Here is a 15,415-nt window from a genome sequence, read left to right as displayed (position 1 = left end):
TTTGAAGTTGTGGATGTGATTTGTGCTTAAGAAACAAGCATTCAGGCTCCTCATGGTGGTTTCTTGGTAAACATAATCTTTGTGGCGTGTTGCAGTACTGAGAGGGTTCATTTTGTAAGGTTCTTTTGTTCCAGCAGATTAATGAAGTTTGGGGTGGCCTAAAGATTCAAAAAAGGAATATTGGCCTGCCTTTCTAGTCTTGTTAAAACATTTTTCTGCATTTATATAGGTTTTTCACGATAAAGGCAATTTTGTTCTTCAGAAAACATTGTTAAAGCTGTAAATTCGTAAATTTGCAACTTCTCCAGGGTAAAAAAGAAGTTACCTTTAATCAAGGTAGTTTATTTTCAGTGTCTTATCCTTAATTCAGCTGAGTTAACATGATTAGAACTAAGCCTCTCTTGGCCCAGTAAATATGGCAAGATTTTATTTTGAAAGGCTCAGAGTGAAGAATATGAGCAATTTCCCTAATATATTTTATTGTGTTTTTTAAATGTATTTTTTGCTAAAGATCACAAAAGTGTAAATCAGTTTTGTCCACAGAAAGCAAAATAGAGGACTCCAGATGATCCTGCCACTGGTACCAAACAAAAAAAATACAATTACGCTGGAGTTTTACCGCCACCTGCTCTGATTGCAGGTTGTGTGATATTGTGTGGAGCAAGTGCAATGATAATCCAAATAGATAAAATTAAGTTTAAAGGCACATGAGTAAAGATTTTTAGGGAAATATGCTGTGAAGTGCCTATGGAAATAGCTAAGTATTGTTATTCCATCCAAATGAACAGGTGAGCTGTGTACACGCTACAGTGTTAATGCAGTATTTGTCTCAATGACAGCATCATTAGAGTCACAAAACTTAGCTTTGAAGATTACTTAGTAGTCACGTCTGTAATAAACTCTGCTTTATTTTGCATTTGTTTACTTGCATTTCAGTAAATGTGCTAAACCAGATAAAAAAGAGCTCTTGTAAATAGTAATACAGATCAGAGAGTACTGAACAACTCTCATGTCCAAGAGAGGTCTGTCTTTAGCCTGAAAGCTTCTCTTTCTTTTCCCCCCAACTTTTGCAGTTGGTTTAGTAAAAGATATTGCCTCCCGTACCATCTTTGCCTTTCATTACTTTGCAGAGCTGTGGTTCTTGTGGGTGTTTGTTGTACTGAAATGGTAACTTGAGATAAGATTTTTTTCTGCTTCATCCTCTGAAAAGATGCAAAGACCTCACCTATAGAGCAATGCCATTAAATGTACATGACTATTGCAATATAGCTTTAGTAATAGGTATTGAAAATGTGTTTAAAAAACCACATAACCATGATCAATTCAAATAGGGTAAAAATGGAAAATTAATAAGTAAATTGAATTAATAACGTTCACAAACATAACACTTGGCAGAAAGAGGATACATTCAGAGAAAAAAAATTACCTACTAGTATCTATTGTAGCCAACAAACACAGCATGAAAACAGTCTGTAAATCTTCATGTTTTTAAATGTGATAAAGAATTTTTAGAAACAAAAATTTACCCTAAGAGTATATATGTGGACAAAGAGGAGGAAGCATGCATTTCTTCTTCAACATTGGTTTTGTTTCCCAGCAACATGAAATTGGTAAAACAATTAAGTTAACAAAACAAAAGTTAGAATAGAGGAAAGGGAATAATTTTAGTGCCAGTTACATTGATTTACAGTTTTTATGTATTTTCAGAGCAGCGTGAAACCAGTAATTGTATTATCAGTGTTCGTCTAAATGTGATGTTTGAAGGAAATAGGAATTTAACCAGGTGATGTCTTCTGGTTCCTCTGCTAGGCTGTGGAGAGGAACACTGGGGTATGTTAGCGCTGATCACACCGAGGTGACGTTAGGTGATGTGAGGAATGAACTGCTGACACAAGAAGGGTCTGCTGGCAGCTTGGGCTAGGTCCTTTGCTGCAGAGAGAACTAAAAAATGATGATCAGATCGATACATATCAATCTCTGAGTTTGTGCCTCTGGGAGGCTAAAGCTATGCTTTTATACTCCCAGTAGAGCTTGAACTTGTCATGTGTGATATGTATACAGGGGGTAGTCTCTTCCTCTCTTCCTTTTTTTTCCCCCTTCTATTTCAGAGAAAAAACCCTGCCTCCTCCTTTTTTTTTGGGTGGCGTTACCCTTATTAACCTGATGAAAGAATTGAAAGAGTAGAGGAAAACTGTCCGTTGTCTTCTCCTCTTCATCCAGTTGTCCATAGCAGGGAGAATTAGAGATGACCTGCAAGTCCTGCTTTCCCGTCCCTGCTTGTGTCACAATCTTAGCAGGGCTGAGAAGGCAGTAAGGTAGCTTTATGATCACGTTCATCTAGATAAGTATTGGGACAGCCAAATTCATTGACAGTGGCCTGCTTGAAGGATGAAAAGTGGCTCCAGGTCTCAGTTTTGCATTTTGTTTTGGTTTTAGCTTTTCTAAGTAGGTTTATTTATAATGTAAGTCGCCTTGCGTGTCTCCATCTTCTCAGCAAAGGAAAGCTAGTTATGAGATATTTTACAACTAATTCATAAATCAGGCAGCCTGGGATCAGTGCAGTGACAAAAAAAAGGGTATATAAAAATGCTTCCCAATTACATCTGCTCATTTCCAAGGAAGGGAAATAGTCCTTTGGGTCATTCCACAATTCTCTTAGTGTATGGCATTATAAAATTTATTTTTAATTTCCGTTTTCTTTGCAGAGTATCATTATCCAGTCACATTAAAAACATACAGCCCTGAGAGAGTAGTGCCTTCCACTGACATTTGTCTCTGTACGCTAGCAGGCAATCTGCGGTATGTGGTTTCAAAACACTGCAGAAGATAAAGCTAAATGACTGCCATTAATATTGTAAAGAGCCATGTGGCAGAAATCACTGGCCAAGTATTTGGCCTGGAAGAGAGTTGCTTTTCTTTAAAAAAAAAAACAAAAACCAACATACATTTTGGAAATTAGATACAAAATAATTGATACATTGTTAGTTTAACCATTTAAATTCAGAAAAGGCTATTGACATACTGGCAATATTTGCTGCCCTGTACTGCCAGATGAAGACTTATAAGTAGGCTATTAAACAGCAATTCAATAACAGTAATTATTAATGTATATACAACTCAAACATTAATATTGCATTAATGTTTTTTGCATTTATGTATACACTAGATGCTTTATAAAATAGTTACCTAACCGTTGTAGTTGTCAGTTACATCTCTCTGTTCGCATATTTTGCCAATAAAGCTTGAAATGGTAAATTAACTTTTCCATTCTTGAAATACCAGGAGTTTTTGATTTATTTGCTGTTGGAACACTGAGGCATGAACAAAAAATGAATGATCTCCACTAAAAATAATTTTATAGGATGCAGGGAAGTGCTATGTCATGTAAATTCTGCTTTAGGATACCGGTGGGACACCCTTGCTCTCCTCAGTGTGCAGGTTCTGCTGTCGTCTGCTGAGCTACTCACACAAGTGATGGTGGAATGAGTCAGGGTTTAACAACATGTCTTTGAGTTTCTATCTAATGATTTTTTTTGCATCACTATAGTGCTGATTTTTGAAGTTAAATTTTTATTGAATAGGCTCCAGAGGCGATTGTAGACTCCCGGTAAAATGCTGTGGGCTTTTTGTTTTTTCTGTCTTTACTTTCAATCTAGAGCATCTACTGCTTTAATTGCAGGTTTGTTACTTTACTGATGAAGTCTTCCTCTACTGTGCTTTTAGAAAAGAGACTTCTTCTGAAGGCCCTTCTCATAAATTAAAGCTTTTAAAGCAGCGTCATAGTTTGTGGCACACTTACAGTGTTAGCACAGAGATCCAAATGGATCATGGATATGGAGCATCCACAGATTTCTCCGTACGTAGGAGTGGGTTGGCAGGACAGGACAGAGGGTTGTCATATAGCTCCCTGTGCTGAATATTTTTCTTTTTCTAGGAGAGCACTGCAGTGTTACAGTCTGTCAGTAATAATTATCTTTTTAAAAAAAAAAAAAAAAGAAAATGGGATCACCTCAACAGAATCTGAAAGAAGTCCATATGCTAGTTTGCTAAAATGAAGACATCTTAATGAAGACATTTTGAACAGAGGTGGCTATTTTTCCTGCTATATTTATATAATTTTCAAAATATGAAAGAGAGGTTATTACAATTATGCAGTTTAAAATGGCCATCACTGTGAAGTCCTCTGTTTGCTTATATTAAACTTGTCTTTAAAGCTTACAGAGTAGTTCTAATGTGGTTTTCCCCAGTACACATCTGGTAGCAAACTGTTTAAAACGATTACTGCCGATGAGTTGTCTCTCATTGGAAAATCAGAAAGAGTTGAGGTAACCTCTGACAGTAGATTGTGCTGTGATTTGAGTGCCTCCTCATTAAGCATTACTTTGCTTAATGCACTTGCATTGGCACTTTAATACCTGAACGGCTTATTACAACGTCTCTTAGAAAAAGAGAATGCCTTTTTCTTAATTTGTTTTTTAATAAAATGCCCTACCCAGGTTGAATTGACATGCGAAAAACAACTTATATACATATTTATTAGTTTGTATTTGAGATTCTTTTATAGTTTATTCTTAGTGTAAGCACACTGATAGCTTGCTTTAATGACAGTTTGGTAACATACTTGTGAGTAGTTTTTCTGTTACATGACATTGTGCACCATGTACAATACTGTCGTTTGGGGTTTTTTTAAACAATCCTGTTTTTTTTTTCCTTCCGCAATTCATTTATCATATATTTTTGATGAGATTTCTTGTTTCCAACACTAGTTTTACGTCTAGTTACTTATTTTAATAAAACAACTTAAATACGCTACGAATCCAAACAATACAACTGTGGGGTTTTTAGTTGTGGAATGATTTTGCGTTTGTATTTGTGAATGTGTTTATTAAGTTGTTTTTGCGGTCATTGCTGATGCAAATGAGTATAATCAGTGAAATAAAAGCTATCTAAAAATTCAAATAATATACCCCATAAATGAATCAAAAAGATATATTTTGAAGCAATTAAAATTTTGTCCATATCAAAGATAATAATATGTGGTTAAAAAAAGCTAAATCTTCTGATACCTTCTTAAAGGTTTCTTCTGAAAGTTAGCAAAAACACTTCAGAAAGGAAGAATTTAGTTTTTCATGTGCAACAGCTCAAATTGACTAAGACCAGGAAAAGATGCAGAACTGATTTGGACTGCCTGTAACTGATGCAGTATTGTTACTGTGGTCTAAAGATATAAGCGAGGTAAGGTTTCTGGGGAGGAATAATATATTTTATCCTACTGAGTGGTGTAGCTAGAAAATAGCAGCTACATAAGGTGAGAAGCAGACAAAAGAACTGTAAAATTGGATATTGTGAAGTTAAAAAAACCCTAGTAATGTAATAGTGTGGTGCCCTTGGAGCAAAGACCAGTTTTTCTTTTAGGATGCTTTAATTGCAGCCTGGATTCTGCTCCCTGGTTAATTCCTGCTGGCTGCGCTGGGCTCTGGGCGTGTGTAGCTGCGAACAGTTGCTGAGACTATGTAACTGAGTCCTTGTGAGTAGAAGTTCGGTATCATTTAAGCCTTTTTTCTTCATTCAATCTCCATCAGTGGGAATTATGTCCAAATTGCAAGGCATTGACATGTTTTGGGATTGGTGTTGGATAATACCAGTATTACTTAGAAGGAGGTTCCTGCTTAACAAAACAAAAAAGCAAAACTACATTTAAACTGGTATCTTAAATTCTACAAGAATTTAGTGTAACAAAAATCAATGTGAAACCTTATGAAAAGGAAATACGATTTTATTTTTTAAACAACACTGATTTCAGCCCTTATTCTCTCGCACATGCTCACAAACACCAACACGTGTGTGTTCAAGCGGTCTGGATTACTTGTGTGGAATGGGGAGGATAGCAATGAAATGGTTTTTCAACAGGTCTTTTAAACTTGTTAGGAGTCAACAGTTACTATGGGAGGATCTTCTGCCTCAGAATCCTGCTTCCTGTGATTTTTAATTATCCTCTGTAATTCCTTGGCAAGGTTGCTGCCCCTTGTCTTTGTTCCATCGTTTTCGGAATCATAGTTGCAGTCTGTCTTCCTGCTGGAACAGGCAGAGAGCCGTGACTGTACTGCTGCTGTACTAGGGCCTCCTTGCCATCCTCCTGTATTACAGCACCCTGACAAGTCATCTCTGCTGTGGCCGTTTCAGAGCACAAGCCTCCTGGTCTTGATGCAAACAGCATGTTCCTCCCTGTTTACAGGTTTTATTGCTGTCAGTGGTCAGAATGTCAATACATGACATTCTTTTAACCCTTGCTTTATTGTGTCTTCTGATGCTTTCACACATGGTCGCTTCCATTCATATTTCATTCAGACTGATCTTAGTATTTCCGTTGCAAATCTCTACAGGAAAATGTCTAAATGCCTCAGGAAAGGATCCACACATTTTTCATGCACTTAGGTCACTAGTTGAAGTATGCGAAACACCTGTAGATAAATTAACAAGAGCTTTTTCTTTGGCTTTGCTATCTTAGAAGACCTTTTGGATTTGCAATAGCAATTTTCCAGGGACTAGTAAAATATGCAAACTTAATCTTGCTCTTCGTATTCACCCTGAAGAGTACAAAATGGGTCTATGTTTCTTTTTAAGGTAACAAGATTAATTATATATCTGTTACTTAAAATTGAAAATTTTGCATCCAGGCAATGGAGTTACAAAGCTGCAGGGGTTTCATCTGTAAATGGACACCTTTTAGTTCCTTCATGGAAGAGCTGAAATCGCTATAGATTTTTGTCATACGTTTTTGTTGCTACTTTGTCTGTGGAAGCCAAGAGAAATTGCTGGATTGCTTTTATTTTCTGTTTGTTTGTTTCCATATGGTGTAGAGGTATCTGAAACATTTTCGTCTGCTGACAGTGGATGATGATTCAGTACAAGAGAGGAGCAATTACACAAATGTATCATGCAAGCATTCCCAACCATTGTGACATGGTAATTTTTGTAGGAAAGCGAAAGGGAAGAAGTGGGTGAGAAATGTTGAAATACAAAAGACAACTGCTGAAATATAAATAATACGTGCCTTGGTTTGTAGCAACAGGTGGGTTGAATGTTTAATAAGCAGAGGTCAACGATACAGCAATTAACATCTTGGTTATTTGTGGATTTACTGCCTGCCTCACAACAAGAAATGTTGTTTTACAGGTGATTGCAGAGAACAGATGCAAGAACCTTGGAAAGCTTTGCTAATGAGCATGTATTTGTGTATGTGTATAGGAAAACACAGCAAGCTGTAAGTGATTCGATACACCCACTTGCTGATTTGCCCCAATCAAACAAGTTACTGCCTGTGTGCAGTCCTCTTTGGTGAAAGAGGTAGGATATGCATATGTGGTTCTTCTCTCTCATTTCTGATGGCGGCTGCTGTCTTTTGTAGGGTTACATGTATGCTACATGTGTCTTAGGTTCATTTAATCTTTACATGCATATGGCTAATACATGGTAGACCTTATCAGGTTATATATATGTAGCAAGACAATGAAATAATTTTTTAGTTTCAGAAAATAAAACTAGAAACTAATTTTAGGTTATGTTGTTCCAGCTTTGTATTGATTTTTTTCATACTGAAAAATCATATTGAAATCAGTTTGATTTTAATACACTAATAGACCTAAAAATTCCATTTATCAGCAAAAAGATTCTCTTCAGCTGCAAAACACAAGTTTAAAATTTTATAATGCATATGGATGATTGATGAGGGAGTTTGTGTCATCAGCCCATGCTAGGTCATAAGCCTACACTAGTGCAAGGAAACATACGGCAAAATTTTGGCAGTGTTATGGCAGGTTTCAGTGTAGAGTATCTTCTGCTATGCCCAGCAACTTATGAAGTCCAAATAGGGATAGCTAATTGTATTTCTAATACTAGGGAAGAAAAGGAGACTTACAGTAAAAATGACCATGTTATCTTCCTTTTCCAGTAGGGCAGTCATCTGGATTCTTGGAAGATTAAAAGAAAGCTTAAAAATTCTTTCCACTCATCAGGGGTGTATTTGGGGTGAATGTTACACAGTTTTACAGCTTGTCTTACCCTCAGAATTATCTTGTTGCTAGAGGGTGTTCAGACCTAATTTTAAAAACTTTCCGTATTCTTAAGGTCAAGAAAAATTTCAGTATTTCTTCAGTTTGTGTAACTGAACTGGTTCCCTTTACTTCAGTCAATCCTGGGCACTTGCATGTCCCTCTGGGTTTTGAGTCATCAATCCTGATGAGATGATCTACTATGCATTGGCCCTGCTGAGGAGACACAAAATGTGGATCAAGCTGAATTTCTGGCTTTTTTAATAAAAGGGAAGCGGTAAGCAAGAATATTAATTTTTCATGGTGTTTTCTGTGCAGGCATTTGAAGGACAAATGATTGTGGCCCATTTCACTAAGCCCAATGCTATTCTGGATTTAACAGTGCTGTCTTGCAGAGAATGGACCTGGGAACAGCAGTGCCTCTTGCTGGGAGGATTTTGAACAAGGAAAAGGGAACTCAGTTATTAAATGAGTAAAAGAAAGTAGACTGGAGAGTGGACACTACAGAAGTCCTATCGTGGAATTCTGTTATAGATGGGGGACTGTAGAAAAATGAGAGGGAGGGAATTTGGGGAGAGTCTCAATCAAGAATAGTTTTTGTAAGTGAAATGCTTGATCAACAAAGTCTCAAATTTTACTTCAGGGCTCTATATGTTTTAAGGAGAAAAAAAACAAACCAAAACCGCACCTCATGCATTCAGTCAACCCAAAAATGTCACCGTGATCTTGACAGTGAAGCACCTTCCCTGCCCCGAGGTATCCCATGGGAACACATCTCTTCCCTTTGGCAAGTTGGAATATGATTTGGCTCTGTTAATTCATATTTCTTCAGTGAAATGCCTCACTCTGGTAACTAGGCAGAATATTTTTGCATGTGATTTTTTTTTTTTTAATAGTATTTGATTTAGGATCATACTGATTTTTTCAGTTTATAACTCATGGTGTTTCAGACGTGTGTCAGAGTCCCCAGTTCTACTTTTTTCTTCCTAGTGAGTATTGTTTGAGTCCATTCACAGGGCTGGGAGGAGCAGAGAGAACCATTCATTACAGAGTCAGCCGTGAAGGGAGCTGTGTTTCTAAATATAGCGTAAATTAATCCCGCTGCACAGGACATATTAAGCATATGTAATTTCTGTCTGAAGACATCTGTGTATAAATATGCGCAGCTGGTGACCTGGTGAATGGCTGCATGACAAAACTATATAAAGAATAAAATTTTACTTCTGATAACCTGGCACTTTGGAGAAGGGGAAGCAAGTCAAACTGATGCAGAAATCAGATCTTTCTTAGTTGTATAAAGCAAAAAAAAAGAGTCACAAGACTTTGGGGTAGGCGAGAAAATGATTTCTGCTGTATGAAATAGCTGTTACTATGGTGTCTTTCAGCTACAAACTATAATTTCAGCTGCAATGGAGGATGAAAATTGATGCTAATGGGTAGGAATTATTTTTTTTTAATCAAGAGTGCAAGATACCCTCAATTACCAAGGAAAATATAAAGTCTGTCTTCCAACTACTAGTAATTACCATAGGCTTTTTAAATTGTGCTCCTCTGTTAAGTATCATTCATTTTAAATTGTGTGTATTTCTGCTTTTTTCCTCAATAAATAAGCCAGGGAAAATCAGCTAACCAGTAATGTAGTCAAATTGTCCAGTTGGTTGTATACTACTAGACCGTATAGATCTCACATATCCACTATACTACAATATGGCACAGCAACTGATTTCTTTTATAAGTTTTGTCTTAATATCTTGAGTGAACAACTGGAAAAGTATTAGATACAGAAAAAATAATTTTGCGTAAGCACAATGTTGTTGGACCATGTCCGCATTGTGTTCTGGTCTGGCAGCATTTTGTATGGATATGAAGGTGAAGGCAGGAGGGAGTAAGACTCTGAACAGCACAGGAGGTCATCAGGTCCAGAGCGGAAGGTGGAAAGTTGTTCCTGTCTGCTGTGGATGCTGGAGCAGCTTACAGCCCAGGCCAAATGCTGGAGTTGCTCTAAAAGACGTAAGTTTTTCCACAGCCTCACAAGTGCAAAACTGTCAGTCTCCTCCTGGATCTGATTGGCATGTTGCGCAGAGAGGACAGGAGTTCTGCAGGTTTCTCCTGGAAGAACCTAGTAGGGACTGGGGCTGGCCAGCGTCTTGAATGAAGCAAAGTTGAGCCACATCTGCGATGTGAAAAGTCACATCTTAGTGACCACATCTCCTTAACAGCACCAACATGCCTGGATATGAATTGCAGGTGCATATGGGCGAAGTCAGGCAAAAAAGGAGCATCGGAAGAGACGTGTCTGGACGTACATAGCGAGGCTACCACCAGAAGTGGCTACAGGTTCTCTACAAACAAAGAGGTACTAGCAGATAGCGTTATTTAAAAAAACCCTTAAACATACTTGCAGTGTTAAGACTGCTATTTACAATTAGATTCAGCACAGCGGTCAGGGGAGCTTAAGTAAATCGCTGTGTTGCTTGAGATCGCCTTGCGTAAGAAGTGCTACTATTGCATCCCCTCAGTTGTTTGATGACATACAGGATCAGAATGGCCCTTTTCTGAGTTCTTTATAAAACAGAGGGACAAAAGCTATTCCTCGTGTACCAAGGATGATGAAGAACAGACAGATTGGCTGTTCAGAAAAATTACCTGCTTCACTTGCATCCTGGGCCTTGTAGTGTTTCAGTAACAGCATCAGATTTGCTCTCTGAAAGAGACTGGTGCAAAGCCTGGTGTAAGAAAGGCCAGATGGTTCACTAGATGCGGTACTTGGTTGGCAAAGGAGATGTAGGATGTGGTACTTCTGCTAATGATTTAATGTACATTGATGATGTGGACATCCAATATTTTTACCTCTTCTATATCTATTTCCTTTATTTCTATTTCCTTCCTCTATAGAAGAGGTAAAAACATTGGCCCCCATGTCATGGGGGACTCTCATGGGCATCATGTAAAGTCCTTGGCTTTAAAAATTTTTTATTATATTTTTGCAATAAATAAAACAAGCTGGTCCCTTAGGCACTGTGATTCAAAAAGTTAATAACTTGGAAAAGATTTATATTCCTGTTGTGGTTAGAGCAGTAAATCTGGACATTCTTTTTTCAGGTTTTTAATTTCCTAGCTTAGGTTTCAAAGGTAATGCCATACATTTATCATATTTTCCTGACACGGGAACAATCCAAGGTCCTGAAGTTGCAGACACAATACTCTTTAAACTTTTTTCCTTCCAAGGAGCTTGAAGAGTTTCAGGTTCTTTGAGAACATTGCTTTTAAAGTAGAGACAAAGGATTCAGACAAGTCAAATGTACTTCAGCAAAATAAGTGGGTTTGGTTATTTCCTTGATTGGCTGAAATGATCGTTGCGGCTGTTGAAGGACTGTAGTTTATCAAAGGAGAAAATGATTGTTCCAGCCCAGAAATTCTGTCCATTTAATGGGACAGTAAGTACAAAAAGTGAGGAGGGAAAAAGTGGCAGTGGGTATGAAGAACTGGAGAATTATCAGTGCAGCACTTTCTTATCTCCCTTCAGATAGCTATATCTGAAAGAAATACAAGTGGGTATCTAAGATCTTTAGCATGATGCAGTTCCTTTAGAATCTGCCTGCAGGCAATACATTTATAAAATACTAAGGACAACGGTAAAAAAAGTCACAAATGGAATTATATTAATGATCATTTTCCATAGTGATTTTGACATTACAAATACCATCATATCACATGAGTTATGCTTGCTGTAAGAACAATTTTAAATTTCTTCATATATGTTTGCTAACTTTACTCCACCTTCACTTCACAACAAGTCACAGTAGCTGCTGCCAGTGGATTGTGTTGGCCTCGGACTAGTCCTAGGCAATACCGCAACAAAAGTCAGTGACTTACTGCAAGGAAATCTTACGTTCACTTTCTGGGACTAAGTTGCTATGAACTAGCTCCTTCCCTAAAATCTTTTCTACCTTGTAACTATACGCCTTCTTGGGAACAGAAACCATGTAGACAGGTATCAGACTCTAAATGGAAGGATTCCGATATAATTTACATCTACGCTGAAACGCTCTGCAGGTAACTACTCTGTACTGGGCAAATTTGTGCTTGATGTAGTTCAGTTGAGCTGAGTTTGGTGACCAGAGCTCCATGCTGACGTTATAAATCAATACTTCTGATGTCAGTAGGAACATGTGAATGAGAATTCTAAGAACAGGAGCGAGAAACATTATCTTAAAATTAAGGAGATCACCTGGTTTATGAAGGAAAAAAAAAGGTTCGGTATACAGCAAACCTTGTTCCAAGGTAGTTCTCTTGCAGCAGACACTTCATCTTGGATATAAAATATTTGGTTGCACATGTGCACAAACTGAAAATGAAAGCAATATGTTAAAACAACAAATTAAGTTATTGCACACTGTTCATAACCGGAGTGCAATTGTTATTTTATCACTGAATTTTGAAGTTGGTAGCTAGAATGTTAAAAAAAGTTGGATTTGGTTTCAGGAAGTTTACTTTTTGTTTTTGTTTTATGTTTTTTTTTCATCTATAAAGGCAATTCTGTCAGTCTGATTACTATACTTTTTTAAACTAAAATATACAAGAATTACAAAGAATTACAAGAATTTGGCTCTGCTTGAGCAGGGGTTTGGTCCAATTGATCTTCAGAGGTCCCATCCAGCCTCAACCATTCTGTGATTCTGTGATAAAATTACGCATTTCTTCAAGCTATATAAGCCACCGTGTATCGTGATACACCCAATTCCCTCTGGAGATGAATAAATAAACAACATACGTTTTAACATAAGAAGGGTATTTGATAGCTACCTATCATGGGTTGCCAAAAATGTTTCCAGGGAATCGCTTTTTGAGTGAGGTTTGTCTTTTAACAGAGTAAGTTCTGCGGAAAACACCTTCCTCAAAATACCTCAGAAAATAATAAAAAAGAGAGAGTTTGAGGGTTGGGAATGTAATCATCCTGGTGTTTCAACAAGAGACCTTTTTCCCGTTCATCATGTTGACAGAACCTGTGACTTCTTCAGTTAATTGTTTTCAATGGAAGGTTTTAATGGCTACAGCCCCGTTTCTAACCTTTTTCGTTGCTTCCTGCGTTGCCGTTTTATGAAGAGGGCTGCCAGCTCCTCCCCTGGAGCGCTGCGCGGGGCGTGGGTGGGGCAGGCAGGGGCTCCGCCGGGAGGCACGGCTCGATCCCGAGAGCCCCGCTCTGGGTGGGAGGGAAATCGGCAAGCGGAGGAAGGCAAGCTGTGAGGAGGAGGATTTTGCTAGAGTGTGGATTCTGTTTTGATTCAATTACGTGCTGATTAATGGTAACAAAAATGCAAGATGAATGCCATACCCAGCTAATGGGGTGGGTTCCGTGAGTTAATCATCAAAGAGCAGCATTTCTTCTTTTTTTTTGGATGACTGCATGGCAAATGCATTTGTTTTAGATAACAGTCTCTGGTTTCCATGGGGATCGTCCTTCTGCTCGTTAAAGGTATTATTAAGAATCTTTCACATTATTTGAGTTATTGCTAAGAGCTAGTATTTCAAAACTATCTCAGCTGTTGATGGCCTGCATCAACACTTTGTGTCTGGCAATGAAATCTGAGGAGGGTACAACTTGGAAGAGGAGTAAAAATATTTTTTGCTGCTTTGAATCAGACTAATGCACTCTGATAACATTTCATGCGCAGAGAATGTTACTCCTTGCAGATACAGTGAACTTGTAACACTAGAAAGGCTTGAAGGACGTCTGGGCAGCACGCTGTGCTGGACCCTTGTATTTGCTTTCTCAGTGTATTTCTGTGCAACTTCATGTACTGTGTGGCTGCTAATCTGTGATATTTCTCAATTAAAAAAAAGTAGGGGATGACTGGAAACAATCATCCTTTCAATCTGAATACAATGGAATTGGTATATAGTACATGGAGATTTTATTGAATGTTGATAGTTATGATAATGTAAGAGGATAAAACTAACTCCGACCTTGTTGGGCAGGCTTTATACATGTGTTTGTTTCTAACATGAAAAGAGCTGCTTCTCATGCAGTGGTTACGTTTAATATTTCCTATTCCTCTTTTTTACTTGGAGAAATTTCCCAAGGCACAGACAAGCTGGATACTTACCTCCTGCAGGTTGTCAGCTAACGTCAGGGGTAGTAAGGGTTTTATGCAGACATAGCTCATTCTCTGAGAAGACCAAAGATATGCTTTTCCTTTTTAAATGAAAAACACTTGATCTTTTTCTTTTAGTGGTGGAATTCTGTGCAACCAGTATAGGATATGCTTTGTCATATGTGATCATTTATAAATGACACTCGTGTCCAGGCAGTATTAACTTACGGAAAACAGCAAAATGCTACGTTTTCCAGCTGCTTGTTCACTCCAACTTTCCCTGGATGCCTCCCAGCTAACTAGTAAAATCCCATTATGAAGTTTAAATCCAAGGTTATGTAGCCCTAGGCCAGTTAGCCAGCAGAAACACCTCAGAAACTAACCCATGCTAGGAAATGACAGCTCTGTCCACTATGAGGATGTGCAACGGCCGAGTACAGCTGCAAGCCAAGGAGAACACTGGTGTTAGACTAGTGTCTTTCATGGGTTCGACGGTGAACGACTGATACATACAGAACAGAAAAGTGCCTCTAGACGTGAAAAGATTCAGAGCGCAATTGCTATAATGCTTGTTGAATTACCTTGTTGCCTGGAACATTGTTACTCTCTTCCATGGAAAGGAGTTGCTGGGGAAAGGTGAGGAACACTGAAATGGGAAACGGATGCAGTTTTGTTCTGAAGCTTCTTGATATTTAATGCTGTGCAAAGCTTCTGGTGTAATTTTTTCTCTGAGTGAGTGGCTTTGAGATGCACGAAGGGAAATACTTGATTTGAAGACATCAGCAGAAAGATCTACCAGTCTATACTGAAGCTGATCTGGTTCATCAGAGCAGCTTATTAATATACAAGTTACTCATAGTTGCAAGTGGAAAAAGAATGTTTCCCTGAGGGATACTCCCTCACTAATTTTCCAGCGTCCCAAGTGGACACTTCTTGTCTGCCTATCCTTTTTTCCCCTTTCAGGCTCTGACTTTATTTTGTCTGTCTAAATAGTTCATCATCTTAGAACCAATATTTTTTTTTTACACTTTATTCTTTCCACTTCCATTTAGGATCAGTCAGCACCAGAGCTAATTTCATATCCTTGTGACTCTCTGATGTATAAATGACAATATGACATAATTTGTAGAAGTAATTCAACAGTTAAGAATCTGGAGTCTTGAATGAAGCTCCTTTGTGTAGGACCCTGAAGAACAGCTTAGGAGTTCTTGAGCTGCTTCTGAAGTATTAATGAAAAACCCTCTGATTTCTTTTATTTTTCCATTCTTC

At 38.0% G+C, this 15,415-nt stretch overlaps 1 protein-coding gene across 2 annotated transcripts in view; it reads left to right on the top strand.

Moving 5' to 3' along the window:
- Positions 1 to 15,415, top strand: part of GPR176 (G protein-coupled receptor 176) — a 47,471-nt gene that overhangs the window by 23,964 nt on the left and 8,092 nt on the right. The window contains exon 1 of one of the 2 annotated variants that reach the window (XM_075151825.1): positions 12,411 to 13,527. The exons of the other annotated variant lie outside the window; for it this stretch is intronic. Coding sequence (XP_075007926.1) covers positions 13,500 to 13,527 — 28 coding nt within the window. The 5' untranslated portion in view covers positions 12,411 to 13,499. Of the gene's footprint in view, positions 1 to 12,410; positions 13,528 to 15,415 lie in introns of those variants that run through there. 2 annotated transcript variants of the gene reach the window in all.

The sequence above is a fragment of the Calonectris borealis genome, chromosome 5 (genome assembly GCF_964195595.1).
Source record: "Calonectris borealis chromosome 5, bCalBor7.hap1.2, whole genome shotgun sequence".
In the NCBI taxonomy this organism is placed as follows: domain Eukaryota; kingdom Metazoa; phylum Chordata; class Aves; order Procellariiformes; family Procellariidae; genus Calonectris; species Calonectris borealis.
Note: the sequence above shows the minus strand (reverse complement) of the source record. Positions and strands in the feature narration are given on the sequence as shown.